The sequence below is a fragment of the Cydia amplana genome, chromosome 24, assembly GCF_948474715.1.
Source record: "Cydia amplana chromosome 24, ilCydAmpl1.1, whole genome shotgun sequence".
Taxonomy (NCBI): domain Eukaryota; kingdom Metazoa; phylum Arthropoda; class Insecta; order Lepidoptera; family Tortricidae; genus Cydia; species Cydia amplana.
In genome coordinates this window covers 5,896,580-5,916,266 of record NC_086092.1, presented here as the reverse complement: position 1 = coordinate 5,916,266, position 19,687 = coordinate 5,896,580, and the positions used below count along the sequence as shown (strand labels likewise).

Sequence of the window (19,687 nt, the reverse complement as noted above, 5' to 3'; positions counted from 1 at the left end):
TAGGTATAGTAAGTAAGTAAGTAAGTTTTGGTACCAAAAAGACTATTATTTTCAGTGTCGACATCTAGCATCGAGTAGCGGAACTATCGGTACCTACTGCTACTTGACAATAGATGTAGCTGTAGCACCGACCGGAAAGTCTTATGCTCAACAACATAAAACTAAATGCCAGTTAGAGATACGTTCAAAACAACTTCCACCTTATTGCGTTATTCCATACATTATATAATTTGGGGCATTATCTATGAAAAGGGACCTTATTGTCGATGGCGCTTACGCCGCACAGCGTCGCGCGGCATTGTATTTATATCGGAGCATCGTTCATAATGGCGTAAGCGCCATCGACAATAAGGTCCCTTTTCATAGATAACGTCACATTTATTGGTGCAATAATATAACAAAGGCGACAATGGAAAACGTGACAAGATATAATCGCCTTATTGCAGGAGAAATTTAAGGCTTCGTCACATAGGCGCGTTTTCCGGGCGGGGCGTGAGCGGGACCCGCCGCTTTTACATATAAAACGCTCACGCCGCGCCCGGAATACGCGCCTGTGTGACGAAGCCTTTAGAATTAATGAATAGCTATGTTCGTTATGATTCTCTGTAAAAATATGAGTGTTTGATCATTTTACAATAAAACAAATATTATCTATTGCACACCTTATACCAATTTAACTGATACAGTACCTATATACATATCTTCATAAAAAAATACTAGACCTCAAAGATTCAAGATCTCGTTTTTTTAGGGTTCCGTACCTCAAATCAAAAGGAATAAAACGGAACCCTTATAGGATCACTCGTGCGTCTGTCTGTCTGACCATTCCCCCCTTATCTCCGAAACTACTGGGTCTAAAATTTTGAGAAAAATACACAGAATAGTTCTTTACCTATATATGACAGGAAAACCTATTAGAAATGTGCAGTCAAGCGTGAGTCGGACTTAATGTACGGAAACCTTGGAACCAAAGACTCACACTTGGCCGGTTTTTTTCTTTCAAAATGAAATATAATAACATTTTGATTAAAATAGATCGTATTTCTAAAACTATTAATTGGCCCAAGGTTATAAGGCCCTCGACCCAGTCCCAATAGCTCACCTAGCCTACTTCGCATAAGGCAGGTTATGAGACTTATGAGTTATTAGGTAACATAATAGTATTTTATGCAACCGTTGTTTAAGAGAGGTCAAAAAAGGCGAGTGGCGTGAGTAACAATTTGAGGCGAAGCCGAAAATTGTTAATAAAGACGCCACGAGTATTTTTTGACTCAGTTAAACAACGTTGCATACAATACTTTTTCTACGACCACTTACTTTGAAATAAAATTATAAATTTAACAAATATTTTTAATTCAAGAAATAGCAAAAATGGAGGGTACGGGCGGGAAAAGAATGATTGAATGAATGAAATTAAAAAAAAAAACATGTCTATGGTTCACTTATTTGTCAGAGATGACATTTAAAATAAGGTTGGCAACACTGTATTTCATTCAATATTTTTTAAGTGGTCATTACACAAAGTATCGTAAAATCGCCAAAAAGATACTGCGTGTATGCACAAATTCTTTTTTGGGGCATAGACTAAAGACTTGTCTTGACAACTATAAGGTAGGGTTTTAAAGGTGTGTGCACGACCCTTTAAATGACAAATAAAAGTACGGGAGTAGAAAAAATGCTAAAATGTTAACAGAATGGTGGCCGTTTTCGGATGAAAGAAGCGCCTGGCGTCCGTTGGCTCGTTGGGTGGACGACATCCGGAAGATTGCGGGTCACTTCTGGATGAGATTAGCTCAGGACCGGGATAAGTGGCGTACTAGAAGAGAGGCCTATGCTCAGCAGTGGGCGATAAAGGGCTGATATGATGATGATGATGATGATATATATTTCTCGTAATGAACGAACACATTGGCTAGAAATAACGAGTATAGGCTCAAAATATCATATATGTACCTACTGTCCTACTATAGCATTGGTATTGAACTGTTAATCATATGTGACGTTATCTATGAAAAGGGACCTTATTGTCGATGGCGCTTACGCCATTATTAAAGATGCTCCGATATAAATAATTATAATGCCGCGCGAACTTCGCTTCGCTTTCGCTTTTCGGTGAAGGAAAACATCGTGAGGAAACCGGACTAATCCCAATACGGGCCTAGTTTACCCTCTGGGTTGGAAGGTCAGATGGCAGTCGCTTTCGTAAAAACTAGTGCCCATGCCAATTACTGGGATTAGTTGCCAAGCGGACCCCAGGCTCCCATGAGCCGTGGCAAATGGCCGGGACAACGCGAGGATGATGATGAATGCCGCGCGACGCTGTGCGGCGTAAGCGCCATCGACAATAAGGTCCCTTTTCATAGATAATGCCCCATATTAGTTAATCCTCATCTAATACTCGGCACAACAAATAGGTACCTCCTATAAGTAATTCCTTCAAAAGTGTGGGTACATAAAATCATGTCGTCAAATGAAAACAGCGGGCGTAAATGGGTTAAAATATAAAATGACGTAAATAAATGTATTTTCTTTCTTTCTTTCTTTCAAAATGCGTTCTAAATACCTATGCCAAATAAAGGCACTATTATGTGCCGAAACAACTTGTAATTATCATCATACAAATAAAATAACTAAATTATATATTTAATAAAATTATAGTTCTTTACAAATAAATTTTAAGAAGTATACGAGTAGGTACAATAAAAAAATCGTGGAGTTTAGTTTTTGGTTTAGGATAATTTATATTGTAATTAAAAAGGCCCCAAAATATCTAAAATTGGTTCAAGGTTATAAGGCCCTCGACCCAGCCCCAATAGCTCGCCTAGCCTACTTCGCATAAGGCAGGTTATGGGTTTCCAACCTTATACGGCCCGTCTGTTTTTGTTCCACGTTTAAATCATGTCGACCGTTATTGACTGCATTAATTGCATTTAGCCTACATACTGCAATAATAATATTTTTCTACTCCCGTACTTTTATTTGTCATTTAAAGGGTCGTGCGCACACCTTTAAACCCCTATTTTACAGTTGTCAAGGCAAGTCTTTAGTCTATTCCCCAAAAAAGTATTTATGCATACACGCAGTATCTTTTTGGCACTTTTACCATACTTCGTGTAATCACTGTTAGCAACATTGAAAGATAACTTCTAAGTTCTATATTTAAAATAATAAGAATATTGTTATTTCGTTGCCATAGCGGCGATTCATTAATTTTCTTTCCTTCGACAATGTAACGTGGTTTATATACTTATTTTTACATTTTTACTCGATATTTTCACCAATTTTAAAATTCAAGGTCATGTGAAGGCCAGGCCTTTTCACAGATGAGTGAACCATAGACATGTTTTTTATTTCATTCATTCTTTTCCCGCCCTCCTTGCGCCTCCATCTTTGCTACTTCTTGAATGAAAAATATTTGTTAAATATACAATTTTATTTCAAAGCAAGTGCTTGGTCGTAGAAAAAGTATTGTATGCAACGTTGTTTAACTGAGTCAAAAAATACTCGTGGCGTCTTTATTAACAATTTTCGGCTTCGCTCCAAATTGTTACTCACGCCACTCGCCTTTTTTGACCTCTCTTAAACAACGGTTGCATAAAATATTATAATTTGATCATGGCTAAATAATATTTATTTTGTATCTAGACGTAATATTTGTAGTAAATTAAAGTTCGAATCGGGCCGTAAGATTGTTGAAGTAAGATCGGTGAGGTGAGGACCCCTAAAAAAAGGAGGGGATCCCGGAGGGGAGGGTTTCTTCAAAAAAGGAGTATACAGGTTTTTAAAAGGTCGGCAACGCGCATATAACACCTCTGGAGTTGCAGGCGTCCATACGCTACGGTGACTGCTTTCCATCAGGCGGCCCGTATGCTTGTTGCCACCGATGTGGTATAAAAAAAACTTCTTACGCTTTGCTGTTTTGCAAAGTGTGTTTTGCAAACGTTCCGATCAGCCCCAATCAATATGCTTTCGACACACGTACTTTCGCGTCCAACTGGGTCCTGCACGTCGCGTGGCGTAACACTTGCGCGTGCGACTGTTCGCGTAACCCGACACTAATGTCCATCTTAATTATAAGGGCCGCACACTAGCGTCTTTTGAACGTCAGCGTCTAGTCAGCGCTATGGAAAGCGTCGCTGCGCAGTTGCGCCGACGTTGCGTTGAGCAGCAGCCATAGAGATAACTAGACGCCGACGCTCGAGAGACGCTAGTATGGGGTGGCCCCATACATGAGGTGGGGTCATATGAATGCACCTATTTTCATTCGTGCCCACCGTTTTTTCTACAATTTGTACCTATAAACTTTTAAATAAATGTCATATACTAAGTAAAAGTGACCAAGGCCTCCAGTGTCCCAGGCTGGAATCGAACCAGCGTCCTCTGCTATCACGGCAGGTGCCTGTGCCATTCGGCCACTGGGTCACCTGAGATGATCCAGTTAGAAGGTCGAACCATACTGTTCTACCTTAGAGGTGGCCAGGGGGCGCCATAAGCCTTCAGTAAGAAGTGCATATACTTTGAAAAAAAATCGACCTATGCCGCTGTGGCCCAGTGGCCGAATGGCACAGGCACCTGCCGCGATAGCAGAGGACGCTGGTTCGATTCCAGTCTGGGGCACTGGAGGCCTTGGTCACTTTTTCTTAGTATATGACATTTATTTAAAAGTTTATAATTTATATACTAGTGTGTCTAAGTACTTGAAATAGAAACAAATTAAAATATTTTCTGAAAATAATTTGTTCTAATAAATTTGTACCTATTGCTGTATATTTACGGCGTTATTCATAAACGTCTGCTAAGTTAATCAGCTGATGATCTTCGTTTGTCCCTCTCTATGACATCACGACAGATAGGGACAAACGACGATCATCAACTGATTAAGTTAGCAGCCGTTTATGAATAACGCTATTAAGCTCACAAAAGTTACAAACCTTAAGTTTAGAGCTAGCTCAGATATTTCTGACTAGCTACCCGTCAGATATTATTGCAGCCAGGGTAACACAGCAAGGCCGAGCAAGGAATGCCTATTTATTACAACAGTACGTCCAATAGTGAAAGTGACCAGCGGAGCGTCGCGGGTTCGAGTCCGGTTGGAACCAAAACGATGCAACTGCCATCTAAGGAGATTCAGATCGTATTGTGCCTTCTTTGCTTCCCACTGGGTAATTGGCTACTTTCCTACTAGTCAAATCAGCTTCTTTTTTAGAACTGTCTAAACGATTTGCTAATATGGAATTTATATGAAAACGTGTGTAGTGACGTCACGGTCAACTCACCTACTTTTTATACTTCCATCCGATTTATTAAATAGAATTTATGTTTAAAAATAACTGCTATCCATGTTTTTCTAATAATTTTCTGGTGCTTTATTTCGTGCACGGTGTGAAATAATTTATTTTAAGTAGAAGAAAGTACCCAATTGTGCTCCGACATTTTTTGACTTGATAACGTCTTATAAATCGATGAACACCGGTAGCATGTACGAAAAAGTGTCACGTTGTGGACAGATCTCCATGGTAACGTTGTGGACAGATCTCCATGACTGGTGTAAAGTAGCGGTACTGATAGTTCCACTACCTTGACGTTAGATGTCGACTACGAAATAACTCGCGTTTTGGTAAGAAAACTGATGTATGGAGTTACCACTCTTCCTTTACTTATATTTCTCGATGCTTATAGCAACAACGTGAAGTCCACAAAAGGATAGTCAGTGGCCAGAGCCCGTACCATGAGTCACTCATCATCTTCCTCGCGTTGTCCCGGCATTTTGCCACGGCTTATGGGAGCCTGGGGTCCGCTTGGCAACTAATCCCAGGAATTGGCGTGGGCACTAGTTTTTACGAAAGCGACTGCCATCTGACCTTCCAACCCAGAGGGTAAACTACCCGTATTGGGATTAGTCCTGTTTCCTCACGATGTTTTCCTTCACCGAAAAGCTACTGGTAAATATCAAATGATATTTCGTAGATAAGTTCCGAAAAACTCATTGGTACGAGCCGGGGTTTGAACCTGCGACCTCCGGGTTGCAAGTCGCACGCTCTTACCGCTAGGCCACCAGCGCTTTTTTTTTACCGTACCATGAGGTCCATGAGTCACTGACAGTGTCAAAACCATTGACGTATAATATCTAAGGACGGGCTAATGGGGCACTAAAAATGGTACTACGAGTAGTTCAGCGGTGCTACTCACGATTTCCAGCCAATCGTGCAGTCTAGTGCAACTAGTTGCGACCAATAGCGCGCGTAATGCCAACTCGTCAACCAATCGCGCGCGTGATGCGAACTCATCAACCAATCGGGTTGTAGCGATTTCACACCGCTGTACTGGCCCACGTCATGCCTCATTATTATTGCCCGTAAAGCCAGTCCCTAGATATATTTATGTCAATGGTCAAAACTGACATTTACGCTATCGAGAACGTAATTTACTTTCTATACATCTCGTTTGCACTAATATGCGAGTACGAGCGAGATGTATAGAAAGTAAATTACGTTCTCGACGGCGTTTATGTCAGTGCCAAACTGATGGTAGCCGTACAGTTACTTGAACAAAGGGATACATATTACCAGTATGTAAATAACGTAAATATGTAAAAAAGTCACGTCTGCGCCGTCTGTGCGTCGATGACGAACGGTGTCAGACAACGGTTTATGTTTTTACACTTCGTGGAATGGAAAGAAATGGCATGATTCCTTTAAGAGCCAACAGGAGTGGTCATTTCTCCATACAAACGTACTCGACTGTTTCCTCCGTGGGATTTGAAGCTAGAGCAATTATTTTTTCAACACATATTAATATTGTCAATATCTGTGTCGGACCGTTTTGCTTTTTTTGATATTTTTGTTTTTTAAGGCGCTAGAGCCCTTCAAAAATGGCCAAAATGGCCTAATTGACTATGCCGCACTGAGAGGCGTGGTATTCAAAACTGATATCAATTAGCCAAAAAAGCAAAACGGTCCGACACAGATAATTTCATAATCATTTATATTTCCAAATTTGGTTACGATTGGATAAGTTTTGGAGGAGGAAATAGTCGAGTACGTAACCTCGATTTTTGAGATTTTTACGCAGGATTTTTTGCCTTGTCCTTATCGCACTAGTTTTAGGAGCCGCTTCCGTTAGCGAGACGGGTATATTTACCTAAAATATTTAAATCTCAGCTCCTGTTTCGTCTTAAATTAAATTGTAAAAAAAATACGTGAAACTGCGTAGCCCCGGCGCCACTCCCACAATCAGTCCCACCAGTCAAACAAGACAGTCGAAATTTTATTATCACCCTACCCTATCACTCTTGTATATTCGAGTGATAAAGAGGCAGATAGCTGAGTAGAAAATATGTGATGAGTGAAAACAGTTCTTTACCTATAGATGACAGGAAAACCTATTAGAAATGTGAAGTCAAGCGTGAGTCGGGCTTAATGTCCAGAACCCTTGGAACGCGAGACTCGCACTTGTTTTTTTTTCTATCGAATGAAATTCAGAAACTCAGGATTCGATTCGCTGAAGTTTGCTAAATTAATTTATGGGAGCCGTATTGTGACTCCAAAAAGCGCTACGACTTTACTTAAATCCTTTTTGTGAACCTACTGCACCTTAAAGGTTACCCCGTTGTTGAAGTTACCCCAATGCACCTGACTGCACTATAAATAATGAGTGTACATAGTACACCACCAGTAATTGGGTACTTTCCTCTACTTAAAATAAATTATTTCACACCGTGCACGAAATAAAGCAACAGATAATTATTAGAAAAATATAGATATCAGTTATTTTGAAACATAAAAAGTAGGTGAGTTGACCGTGACGTCACTACACACGTTTTCATATAAATTCCATATTAGAAAATCGTTTTGACAGTTCTAAAAAAGAAGCTGATTTGACTAGTAGCAAAGTAACCAATTGGCTATATCGTTCCGCTACACTAATGAGTGTACATAGTGAACTAGTAATATGCCCGTTCCGCCGCTTCGGCCCTTCGTGAACAATGGTAAAAGGAAAACAAGGCCACAGGTGAATGACCTGTTTCATTTTTGAGAATACAGGTGTTTTTTGAAGTGAAAACTTCTTTAGCGGCGCGGCACTGTGCAAGTGTGCACTTTTTGTGATGGGGAAAAAATGTTAAACTCGAGACAGCGTAAGACGATCACGTGACCGTAATATTTAGATGGCGACTCATTTAGATGGCATTTAAATCAATAAAGAAAAACTCAATGACATTGACATTAAATGAAAAACTGTTACATGTAATGTCATTGAGTTTTTCTTTATTGATTTAAATGCCATCGATTTAAATGCCATCTAGTGAGTTTAGCTCTAACTGGTATTAATATAACTCGAGTACTAACAGTGATGTGCTCAGGGGTTTCAAGTAATTAACGCTAACGCTAGATGGCGTTAACCTCAATTATACATATTGCATTCTGCACTAGTCATTGAGTTTTCACTTCTGCCGGCACTGCCTGAGTGCAACCCGTTGTTTTTTTTACTTTTATGATTAAAGGTTCGATTATTAGAGAAGCAACTAGTCCAGCACTTTAATATGGGGCATTATCTATGAAAAGGGACCTTATTGTCGATGGCGCTTACGCCGCACAGCGTCGCGCGGCATTGTATTTATATCGGAGCATCGTTAATAATGGCGTAACCGCCATCGACAATAAGGTCCCTTTTCACAGATAACGTCACATATGCGAATGCGCCGGCCCTTAGTATCGAACAATAATAGTAAAAGTAATGCAAGGCCGCGCGCGCAAGGTGAACGACCTGTCGCGCCTGCGCTGTGCATGGAATTATTACAAACTATAAGGAATACATACAAAACTCTTACAATAAAATTACTAGTGGCTCTGTTGTGAGCTTAAAAAAATAAAAAGACGTTTCTTCAAACAAAAACTTTAGTTTTGACACTTGTTTGATCCATATCGTTTAGAATTTTAGATATCTAATATTTGACGTATCTTAAAGTTCGAATATGGCTGTTAGGGGTCATCCTTTAATTACGTCACACGAATTTCTAGGTTTTTTGACCCCTCCCCCCTAGTGTGACGTCACATTTTTTCTACGAAATCGCCAAATCGAATTAAGTAAGTACCTAAGTATTATTAATATTTTACCAAAATATTTTTGACGATATAAATATTAGTAATTTTATAACCCAAAACTGCTTAGGAAAGAAAATTAAACGAATAAAAACGATTATCGTTTTAAAAACTTGTTATTTAAATGTACAGCGAATAAAATAATTTAAATAAACTTTCGGTTACTGATGAAGTTAAAGTGACGTCACAAAGTTTGTGTCTCCCCCCTCCCCCATGTCACAATATGTCACATTTTCTTGACCCCCTCCCTCCCCCTAAACGTGTGATGTAATTAATGGATGACCCCTTACTTATCACTGCGAACTCAGAATGGTTTTGAACACTACTGGCGATTAAGTATTTTATGCCAATTTTCGGCAATTTTGAACCTATTCCAAAAAACGAAACGGCAGAAAAATTCTATCTAATTATCGTACCTGCCCACAAAATTTCACGACAATCGGCTGAGAAATGCGACCTGCAGAGAACATATCCGGACATACGAAAGCATTTTTGCCCAAGATGAAACGCAGACCTTCGCTAACGCTCAGTCAATTAATAGGTACAAGCAACAACACTAACACAGCGTGGGCGATGGTACTGTAATTTTTTTGAGAAATTTAAAAAATGTACAATACAATACAAATCCTCTTTATTGCACAACCTCAGAATAAATGTACATGGAAACACAAATAATACATGAAGACAGCGATCTCTTCCAGACAATCTTTAGGTAGTGGAGAAATGAAAAATGATATAAGTAATTAGGAGGTGCAAAAAAAAAACTAAATTTAAACTAGAAAGAATACTTACCTTTAAATTTTAATTCTACAACAATAATACAATACATATACATACATACTACTAAAATTATTTATACCTACATATATATATACACAACACATATACATGTAGGGATGGGCGTTGAGACAAACAACTAGGTTCGAGTATAAACGTATAATGCCTTAAATAACACTTACAAGGCCTTAAATACTATAGTACCTATGCGCGTGTATGTGTGTGGGTATGGTGTAGTATACACACTACACCTCCCCCCTTGAAGAAAAAAAAATAATTAAAATCTAAAATTTAATCTATTTTTTTTAGTATACAGTGGGCCACTCAGATAAGCTAAAAAAATATAAACTGCATTACAAAATAAGAGATTACATATATGAAAACACATTTATTACGCTATTAAGAGTATAGCAGAAGAAGTTGGACTTAAATGTAGCAACAATGTGCTAAGTTTAATGTTTGTTTACACAAAAAAATACAATTTACATTAACCTTAAACATTATGTTAAAAAAAAATTATAATAAAATATTTTTGCATACGAAACATTTTAATTAGTATTTTACATAAGTAACTAACCTGATGAAAATACACTTAAAATGTAACATTAAAATAATTTTATTTATATAAGAAACAATGCAAGTAGCTATATAATTATCAAAGTGAAAGTAAAAAAAAATATGTTTTAAGATACACATGTAAAGAAAACTACAAATAATATATGTTAACATTAATCAATAAAAAAAATCGTTTCTTTTTAGGTACCTAGTTTTTTTTTTTTCTTCACAAAAAAAATGTCTTTATCCGTGATAAAAATTGTTACTTACCTACTTTATGCATATTAATTTTTTTTTCTGACGTCAGTTAATCATTATAATTATAGAAGACTCATTTAGTGCCTCTTAAGCGGGCATTACATACTTGTGACATGGGTACACAACGCATATTTCGTGGTCGGCCGACCTTGTAATAAAATTTATTTATTTATTGCTCAAGACACAAGGTATTTTTTTTTAAGCGCGCAAACATACTTTATATTTATTCATTCAGGCAGTTCTTTTAACACATCCTTACATTATATCCTTCCATGTGTCCAAGGAGTCTCCACGATTGATGCTCGATCGAATCATGGTCAGACCTCCAAGGATTCCCTACCTGCCTTGTGTCTTGGTGTACCCATGCTAACCTAATCGCTCAAGGCCGCCTCTCGGGCCACCGAAGAAGCGATTGGCATTTTTTTTCTTCAATTATTATCATTCATAATTTCCCAATCTTTACAACAAAAAAAAAAACCATTCAAAATCGCAGACAAAATACTCATTCATTGAAAACTTTAACATATATAAGAATTTCAACAACTCTTAGTTGATCAGGCTAATCGTCCTTTGAAAAGCTTACATATATATCAGTTTTCCCAACAACAAATGCTTAATCGCCATCCAAAAATCTAACAAATTCCATCATACCATTTATAACTCTAAAACCAAACCATTTACGTATTTATTTTACCTCTACACTACACCATTCTAAGTACACATACAATAACAAAACATTTAACGAAACATCTACCCATATAATCCATCATTGAAACAAACCAAAACATTCTTTTACCAACAAAACTACATCTTTTCATAAATTCCTATATTATCTCGATACATTACCATCCCCATATATTTTACTCATTATTATAATGAAGCCACTTCGTAACTCTGTATTAATATGTCACATCCGTATTAAAATGTCAAGTCCGATACACATTATGATTCATAATAATAAATGTCTTAAAACCCAACTAAAATTATCCTAAATTGTATACAATGTTAGTTTAGTATAATATGTATATGGTTAATAGTAGGCACATATTGCGTCGCATTCTTAAATTTTAAAATATAAGTGTGCTAAGTGTTAAGTACTCTTTCTACTTTTTAACTTTAATATTACAACAAAAAATATTTGATTCAAAACAGTGCACGACGACTATGAAATTTAAGATGTAATAACAGAAGCTACATACCAATTCCTTATATGTGAACACGCGCCGCGGATGGCGCGCCTTATTTGTAGGCTATGACAAATATTGTATCTAAGTGTAGAAAAGTCCTATTGTTAAGTTAAACAGATGAAATAAAAACACGAAATATTAAAATGAGATTAAATTACCTATACATTCAATTTACTTGGAGCTAGGAAACGTTATGAATATGTGCCATTCCTTTAACCATATTGTTATTTCGTCATCAAGCATATATATTTAATAAAAAAATAACACACATCACCAAAAACTAGGGAAATTATTATTGAGAAACTATATAAAAACACTGTTTAAAAATCCAAGATAGCAATTGCTAATATTACAACCAACGAAAAAGAAATTTAAAATAACTGTTGAATATAACACGACGTTTCCCCGAAAAAAAAAAAGAATGTCATCAACATCAACCAAGTCAACTGCTTATAACCTAAAATAGTCATACTGCTCCTGGCTTTCCCCAAATCTCTCAATTCCATTTCCGTTGTGGCGGGACCGTGACAAAATCACACGCCATTCTCCTCGACTCCATCTCCAGCAAGGTCACGTCTGGGTCCCGGGACGCGAACAAGCTCCCTGCTGCAACTTCCAGCTTCACAGGCTTTTATTTAAAAAATATAATTTGTTTTATTTTAGTCCATTTCCACTTCTGATTTTTCGCCACTTGTCCAATTTTAAATATTAATATATGTATTTTAACACTTGTACTATTTAGTTACGTCCACATTACACATAATGTTTATTTGTCATAAAACACCAAACCAAAGTTCTATTAGTCTTTCAACCTTACACTTTCACTTTTTCTTGTATTAGTCCTTTTATTATATTACATTTTTTTTTATTAACTTCCCCTTTTCATTCAAATGGTCCAATATTTTTCACCAAGGACAACGGCCATTATTTCTGGCTGGCGCAGCGCACCGCCAGTGCAGCACGAGGCCGCACTGGCAGGGTCGCCATGTAGGGATGGGCGTTGAGACAAACAACTAGGTTCGAGTATAAACGTATAATGCCTTAAATAACACTTACAAGGCCTTAAATACTATAGTACCTATGCGCGTGTATGTGTGTGGGTATGGTGTAGTATACACACTACATACATATAATATGTATAATTAAAATATTTTCCTATTGTTGCAGGTTAAGCTGGCACCATGAAACGCTCTCGGCACAGATGGCTGGGATGTAGCATATTTTGTAAGTATGCATCATATATGGGGCATTATCCATGAAAAGGGACCTGATTGACAGTGTCGCGCGGCATTGGAGCATGGCATAAGCGCCATCGACAATAAAGTCCCTTTTCATAGATAGCGTCACATATTTTGTATTCATCATCATCACCATCATGCAGCATTATACAGTAATATCTGGGAGACCGAGCTTTGCTCGGAAAACATATAAAAACTCGAAAATGCGCGTTTTCCCAGAGATAAAACCTAGCTAGATCGATTTTTCGCCCCCAAAAACCCCCATATAGCAAATTTCATCGAAATCGTTAGAGCCGTTCCCGAGATCCCCGAAATATATATACATATATATAAATAAATATATAAATAAATAAATAAATATGCAAGAATTCCTCGTTTAAAGGTAACTGAACTGTAACTGAACGAAAAGCAATTACTCAAACCCGTTGTTGAAGAACGCCTGAAGAATTCGAGCGCCTTACAAAAACCTCGCAGCAAATCCGCCGGCCCACCGGCGCGATCAATTAATAGATTAGGATTTTAGTTTTAATCACTTACTCTTAAGCTTTTGTACCGACTGGTAATGAAAATATAGTCATGTAGTAAATATATTACGCGAGTTTCCATTTTCCTCCTGAAAGACCTAAACATGGTCCTTACGACACGGATGGAAGATACCAGCGACTAAAATAATACGGTCAAGAGGAATTGTGGAATTACTGGAGAGTTACCTATCAATTGGCATCGGGTGGCACCATCATCTCGAACAAAGAAGAGACAAAGGATCGTCTAAAGTGGTCGAGATTTAATTTATTACAAGACTTTAGTAAAGAAAAGTGGTAATCCAGTGCTAATTGTGTGTATTAAATTTAATCCAGCACTCTACAGGTATTATTTAAGCGTAATTTAACTCTGTGACAAGGTTAGTATCCACGTGTTAAGCTTTGTTCCTAAGCTTTAGATTTAATTTAAGTGTACCGGTCTGATTTAGTTACAACTTATTAATTTAATAAAAAATCTTATACCTAATACTAGTTTAAAAAATAAGTAATTTAATAGATATACAAAATCAGAACGCTTACTATTCACACTTAAACGTTTAAAGCTTACACTGCACTTGCCATCAACATTAATTATAATTAGTTAAAAATCAAATGTACAATCAACATTATCTTTAAATTAATTTCAAGTGCTTTAACGTGAATCTAAGATTAACCTTAAAATTGTAACTTTAACTTTGCTTGCTCATTACTAGGGCACTTTGATTGTTATTTCTCCCTTTCAAATTTGTAACATAAATATTCCAGGTTGACTACACTCGCTTCCCAAAAATGGCTGAAGAAAAAGAGCTAATTGCCAGGCGGGCCAGCTATAAAGGCCGACTAACCATTTTTGAGAAATATATGGATGATTTGGACGTTGCTTCACTGACATCGGCTGAGGTAAATGAATTGCAGTTGCGTATGGGCAAAATTGAGTCGTTGTATGGCCGTTATGATGAGGTTCAATTGGTACTTGAGTGCAGTTCGAGCAACTCTGACGCTCAGTTAGCTGAGCGAGCAGACTTTGAAAGTAGGTATTTTAAATCACTTTCTAAGGCACAAGACATATTGACCAAACACGCCAAACAGCAAGAATCGAGTTTCAACTCAGCCGCAAGCGACCAATCATCGCGTAAAGGAAATAATAAGCTTGTTCGGTTACCGACTATTCAATTGCCAAAATACAATGGTTCCTATGAAAATTGGTTAGGCTTTCGCGACACCTTTACTAGCCTCATTCACTCCAACGACGGCATTGACGACATAAACAAATTTCATTACCTTAGGACTTCCCTGGAGGCATCCGCAGCAGTCGTCATACAGTCGGTGGAATTCTCGTCTGACAACTACGCGTTGGCTTGGAAACTTCTATGTGATCGCTTCAACAACAAGCGCCAGTTGCTGCATAATCATGTATCGGCCTTGTTCAATATTGAACCGATTGCACGAGAATCTTCTAGCCACATTAAAAGGGTCATAGATCAGGTTAACAAAAACCTTCGTTCTTTGGAAACACTAGGCGAACCCGTTAAAGAATGGTCAACACTTCTCATTCACTTAATTTCACAGAAGTTAGACACAAAATCATTTCGTGAGTGGGAAGAGTTCAAAGGCAGTTTAGATAAAAACAAAACAGTTACTTTCGAGGAGTTCCTAACTTTCTTACAAAACCGTGCTGATTTACTCGAAACACTCGAATTATCATCAAATCAGTCACTTCAACACACTAAAAGTGCAACTAAAATTAAAACTATGATAGCCGTGCAAGATAAAATAGGTAATAATAACAATAAAACTCAGCCGCCGGCGACTAAGCCGTGCCCGAGATGTAAGGGCGATCATTGCTTATCAAACTGTGCGCAATTCCTCGCGTTAAGTAATACGGCTCGGTTGCAATCACTACCTAACTATAAGGTTTGTTTTAACTGTTTTAGAGGTGGTCATTATGCCAATCACTGTAAGAAACCTGGTTGCAAGATATGCAAACGCAAACACCATACGCTAATTCACATATCTGAGGGCATACCTAGATCAACATTAAACAGTGATAATAGCACGAGCGTTATCAGCGGTGTCGACCAGCAGACTGCGCCCGCGCTCCCGTCCCCCGCCGGCGTCGAGTCGGCCCAGGTTGCATTGTCAGCAAATGTGTTGCCGAGTAGTTCGTCTTCGTATTGACATAGGGAACAAGACGTACTGCTATCAACTGCACTTATAAAGATATACGATGCAAATAAACAGGAGCACATCGCTCGCTGTGTTTTAGACAATGGCAGTATGTCTTGTCTCATGTCTCAAAAAATGTATAATAGGTTAAACCTGGCAACTGATTTTGTAAATAAAAGTCTCATAGGTGTAAACAAAAAGTCGTCACCTTTATCTGAAAGGTGTCGGGTCGAAATTAAATCGCTCAATGAGAGGTTCGCAACAGATTTAAACTGTTACATTTTGTCTTCAATTACAGACGCTATTCCCTCTCATAGAATTGACGTATCCAAATTAAATATCCCATCAAACATATGCTTAGCGGACCCGTATTTTTACAAACCGGCTGACGTCGATATGATAATTGGGGCCGAACTATTCTGGGATTTGTTAGGATGTCAAAAAATTAAACTGGGTCACGGTTTGCCGATACTTTGGGAAACTCAACTCGGATGGTTGGTTTCCGGTCCTATTTTTAGACGCAACGAATCGACTATGTCATCATCATCCATAAAATGTAATTTCGTGACAGTTAATTCAAACAATGCTCTCTCAACCGTTGATGATGACCTGCAAAACCAATTAGCTCGTTTTTGGCAACTGGAGGAAGTTAGCCATCAGTCGTCTCAATATTCTCACGAAGAGAAATTATGTGAGGAGCATTTTCAGGCCAACACTGTTCGTTTGAAGAACGGAAGTTTTTGTGTTAGGTTGCCTTTAAAGCAAAGTCCTAAGTTGTTAGGCGAATCATTTCAAAGAGCCAAACACTGCTTTTTATCATTAGAGCGTAGGTGGAAAAATAGACCATCATTTAGGAAGCTATACGTCGAGTTTATGTCGGAGTATCACGCTTTAGGTCATATGTCCGAATACGTACCTACCGATTCGGGTACGGGTACCTATTTTATACCCCACCACGGGATTTTACGGGACAGCACGACTACCAAATTAAGGACAGTTTTTAATGCTAGTAGTCCCACTTCTTCCGGTGTTTCGCTGAACGATTTGCAAATGGTAGGACCAACTGTCCAAGATGACCTGCTGTCCATACTCATACGTTTTCGACAGCATAAATACGTAATATCTGCAGATATTGAAAAAATGTATAGGACCGTATTTCTTCATCCTGACGATCGAAAGCTACAGCTGATCCTATGGCGCGAAAATGAGTCTGACGCTTTAAAGACCTATCAGCTAAATACCGTAAGTTATGGGACGGCTAGCGCAGCATTTTTAGCATGTCGATGTCTAAAACAAATAGGTTTAGATTGCCAAGATAAACCTTTATCTGACATAATAATTCACGATTTTTATGTCGATGATTTACTAACCGGAGGAGATGATTTCAACGAGGTAGTTAGATTTCGACAAGGAATCACTGAAGCCTTAGCTGCCGCGTGCATGCATTTAAGAAAGTGGAAATCTAACGACCCACGCTTAATTAACTCGTTCTCTCCTGAATCAAAAGATTTAAACATAGGCACATCCGAGTCAAGCAAGACATTAGGTCTGGGCTGGCATCCAGACGCGGACCAGTTACATTTCCCCATTGGAATCTCGGCTCCTAAGGGAACCTCTAAAAGGGATATATTATCAACCATTGCTCAGATTTTCGATCCCTTAGGACTTTTAAGTCCTTGTGTCATTAAAATGAAAATACTCATGCAAAGATTATGGTTGCACAAACTTTCTTGGAACCAGGAGCTTCCTCCTGAAACTTTAAAACAATGGGCTGATATAGTTTCAAGCCTGCCTCTTCTTAATAGTATCCGCATTCCGCGACGAGTTTTGTGTGACTCCTACCAGAGTCTGGAACTGCACATTTTCACCGACTCCTCAGAGCGAGCCTACGGTGCTTGTGTTTACGCCCGTAGTATCAACGGTGCAGGAGAGGTTCTCGTGCGATTGCTTATAGCCAAAAGTCGAGTTGCTCCCATAAAGCCTTTAACCATTCCGAGACTTGAACTTTGCGGCGCGCTAGTCGGTGCTCGGCTGTATCAAAAGGTTATTAATTCACTTCGAGCCCAAGTCAACAGCGCAACGTTCTGGAGCGACTCAACCATAGTTCTCGCGTGGCTCAAAACATTACCAAGCAAGTTGCAGCCATTTGTTCGCAACCGTACAGCCGAAATTCTCGAAATATCAGGCAATAGTTCCTGGCGACACGTTCCTACTGACGAGAATCCTGCTGATCACGTATCTCGCGGTGTTAGTTTCGAGGAATTAAATTCACTTGATTTATGGTGGTCTGGTCCTAGTTTCCTAAAGCGTGATGCTTCGACGTGGCCACAAAACCCGTGTACAGAAGTCTCTAGCTTACCAGAGGTTCGAACAGAAATAACCTTGTCCACTTTCATTCAAGACGAGACTTTCATTGACTTTGAACGGTTTTCAAATTTCTTACGGTTAAAACGCTCTGTAGCGTATATCTTGCGCTTCATATCGGTTTGTAAAAGCATGCCGGTAACTACTCAATATTTAAGCGATCTAGAGTTAAAAAACGCATTAAACCTACTGATCAAAATATCACAAGCGGAATCCTTGCCCGAGTATAAGTTACTGCTTAACTCTCAAAATTTACCTAAGGGTAGTCCACTGTTAAAGTTAAATCCATTTCTGGACGAAAACTCAATCATGCGCGTTGGTGGTCGCCTTGCTAACTCGGAATTTCCATATGAGCAAAAGCATCCGATCATCTTACAGTCCACTCACAAATTCACTAAGTTGCTTTTTAATTTCGAGCACAAGCATTTATTACACGCGCCACCACAGCTTTTGTTAGCCACCATCAAAGAGCGATACTGGCCGATAGGAGGACGCAATTTGGCTAAGTTATGTTATAGACAGTGCGTCCAATGTATTCGAATGAAGGGACGCGTACTTAGCCCTTTGATGGGCAATTTACCTAAAACTCGGTTGTCCCCCGAAGGCCACGTCTTCGTCAATGTAGGTGTAGACTACGCCGGTCCCATTAGCTCGGCTAGTCGTCAGGGAAGAGGTTGTAGGATAGTAAAGGTGTACATCGCCATATTCATATGCTTTACAACGAAGGCCATACATCTAGAGTTGGTTGGTGACCTAACAAGCAATAATTACCTGATGGCTTTAAATAGATTCATGTCGCGCAGAGGAAAGCCCGCTAATATCTACTCAGATAACGGGACCTCGTTTGTTGGCGCGTACAACGAATTGTCAAGGTTCCTCAAATCCAATTGCAATTCTATTGCCGAAAGTGCGTCCAATGAAGAAACGAACTTTCATTTTTTGCCCGCTTACGCGCCACACTTTGGGGGTCTCTGGGAAGCGGGTGTAAAGTCAACAAAGCATCACCTAACTAGAGTGCTGGGCAATTCCAATCTCACTTACGAGCAACTTAATACGACACTAGTTAGGATCGAGGCAATTTTAAATTCTCGGCCACTCACCGCTCTGTCAACGGAACCCGACGACCTGATGCCACTAACTCCTGGACACTTCCTCATCGGCCGTCCACTGACCGCGCTGCCAGCTCCTGATTACCGAGATCACTCCTTCAATTATTTAACGCGCTATCAGCGGGTAGAACAACTGCGCCAGCACTTTTGGACCCGTTGGAGCAAGGAATATATCTCAGACCTGCAGCAAAGGGTCAAATGGCAAGCGGCCGGAGACTCTTTATCCCAGAATACTCTGGTTCTTCTGAAAGAAGATAATCTTCCTCCTTTGAAGTGGAGACTGGGCCGCATCGTTGCAGTTTTCCCTGGACATGATGGAATTAATCGCGTAGCCGATGTGCGCACTGCCAATGGAGTAGTCAGAAGGGCATTCTCCAAGATTTGTCCATTGCTGAATGCTGATGCTACTATGTA

General features: G+C 38.9%; 1 protein-coding gene across 1 annotated transcript in view; it reads left to right on the top strand.

Annotated features, from left to right (window-relative positions):
• Positions 1–19,687, top strand: part of LOC134659274 (general transcriptional corepressor trfA-like) — a 49,170-nt gene that overhangs the window by 17,507 nt on the left and 11,976 nt on the right. Inside the window, exon 2 of the mRNA XM_063514925.1 lies at positions 13,043–13,099. Within this exon, the coding sequence (XP_063370995.1) occupies positions 13,057–13,099 (43 nt within the window). The 5' untranslated portion in view covers positions 13,043–13,056. The remainder of the gene's footprint in view (positions 1–13,042; positions 13,100–19,687) is intronic.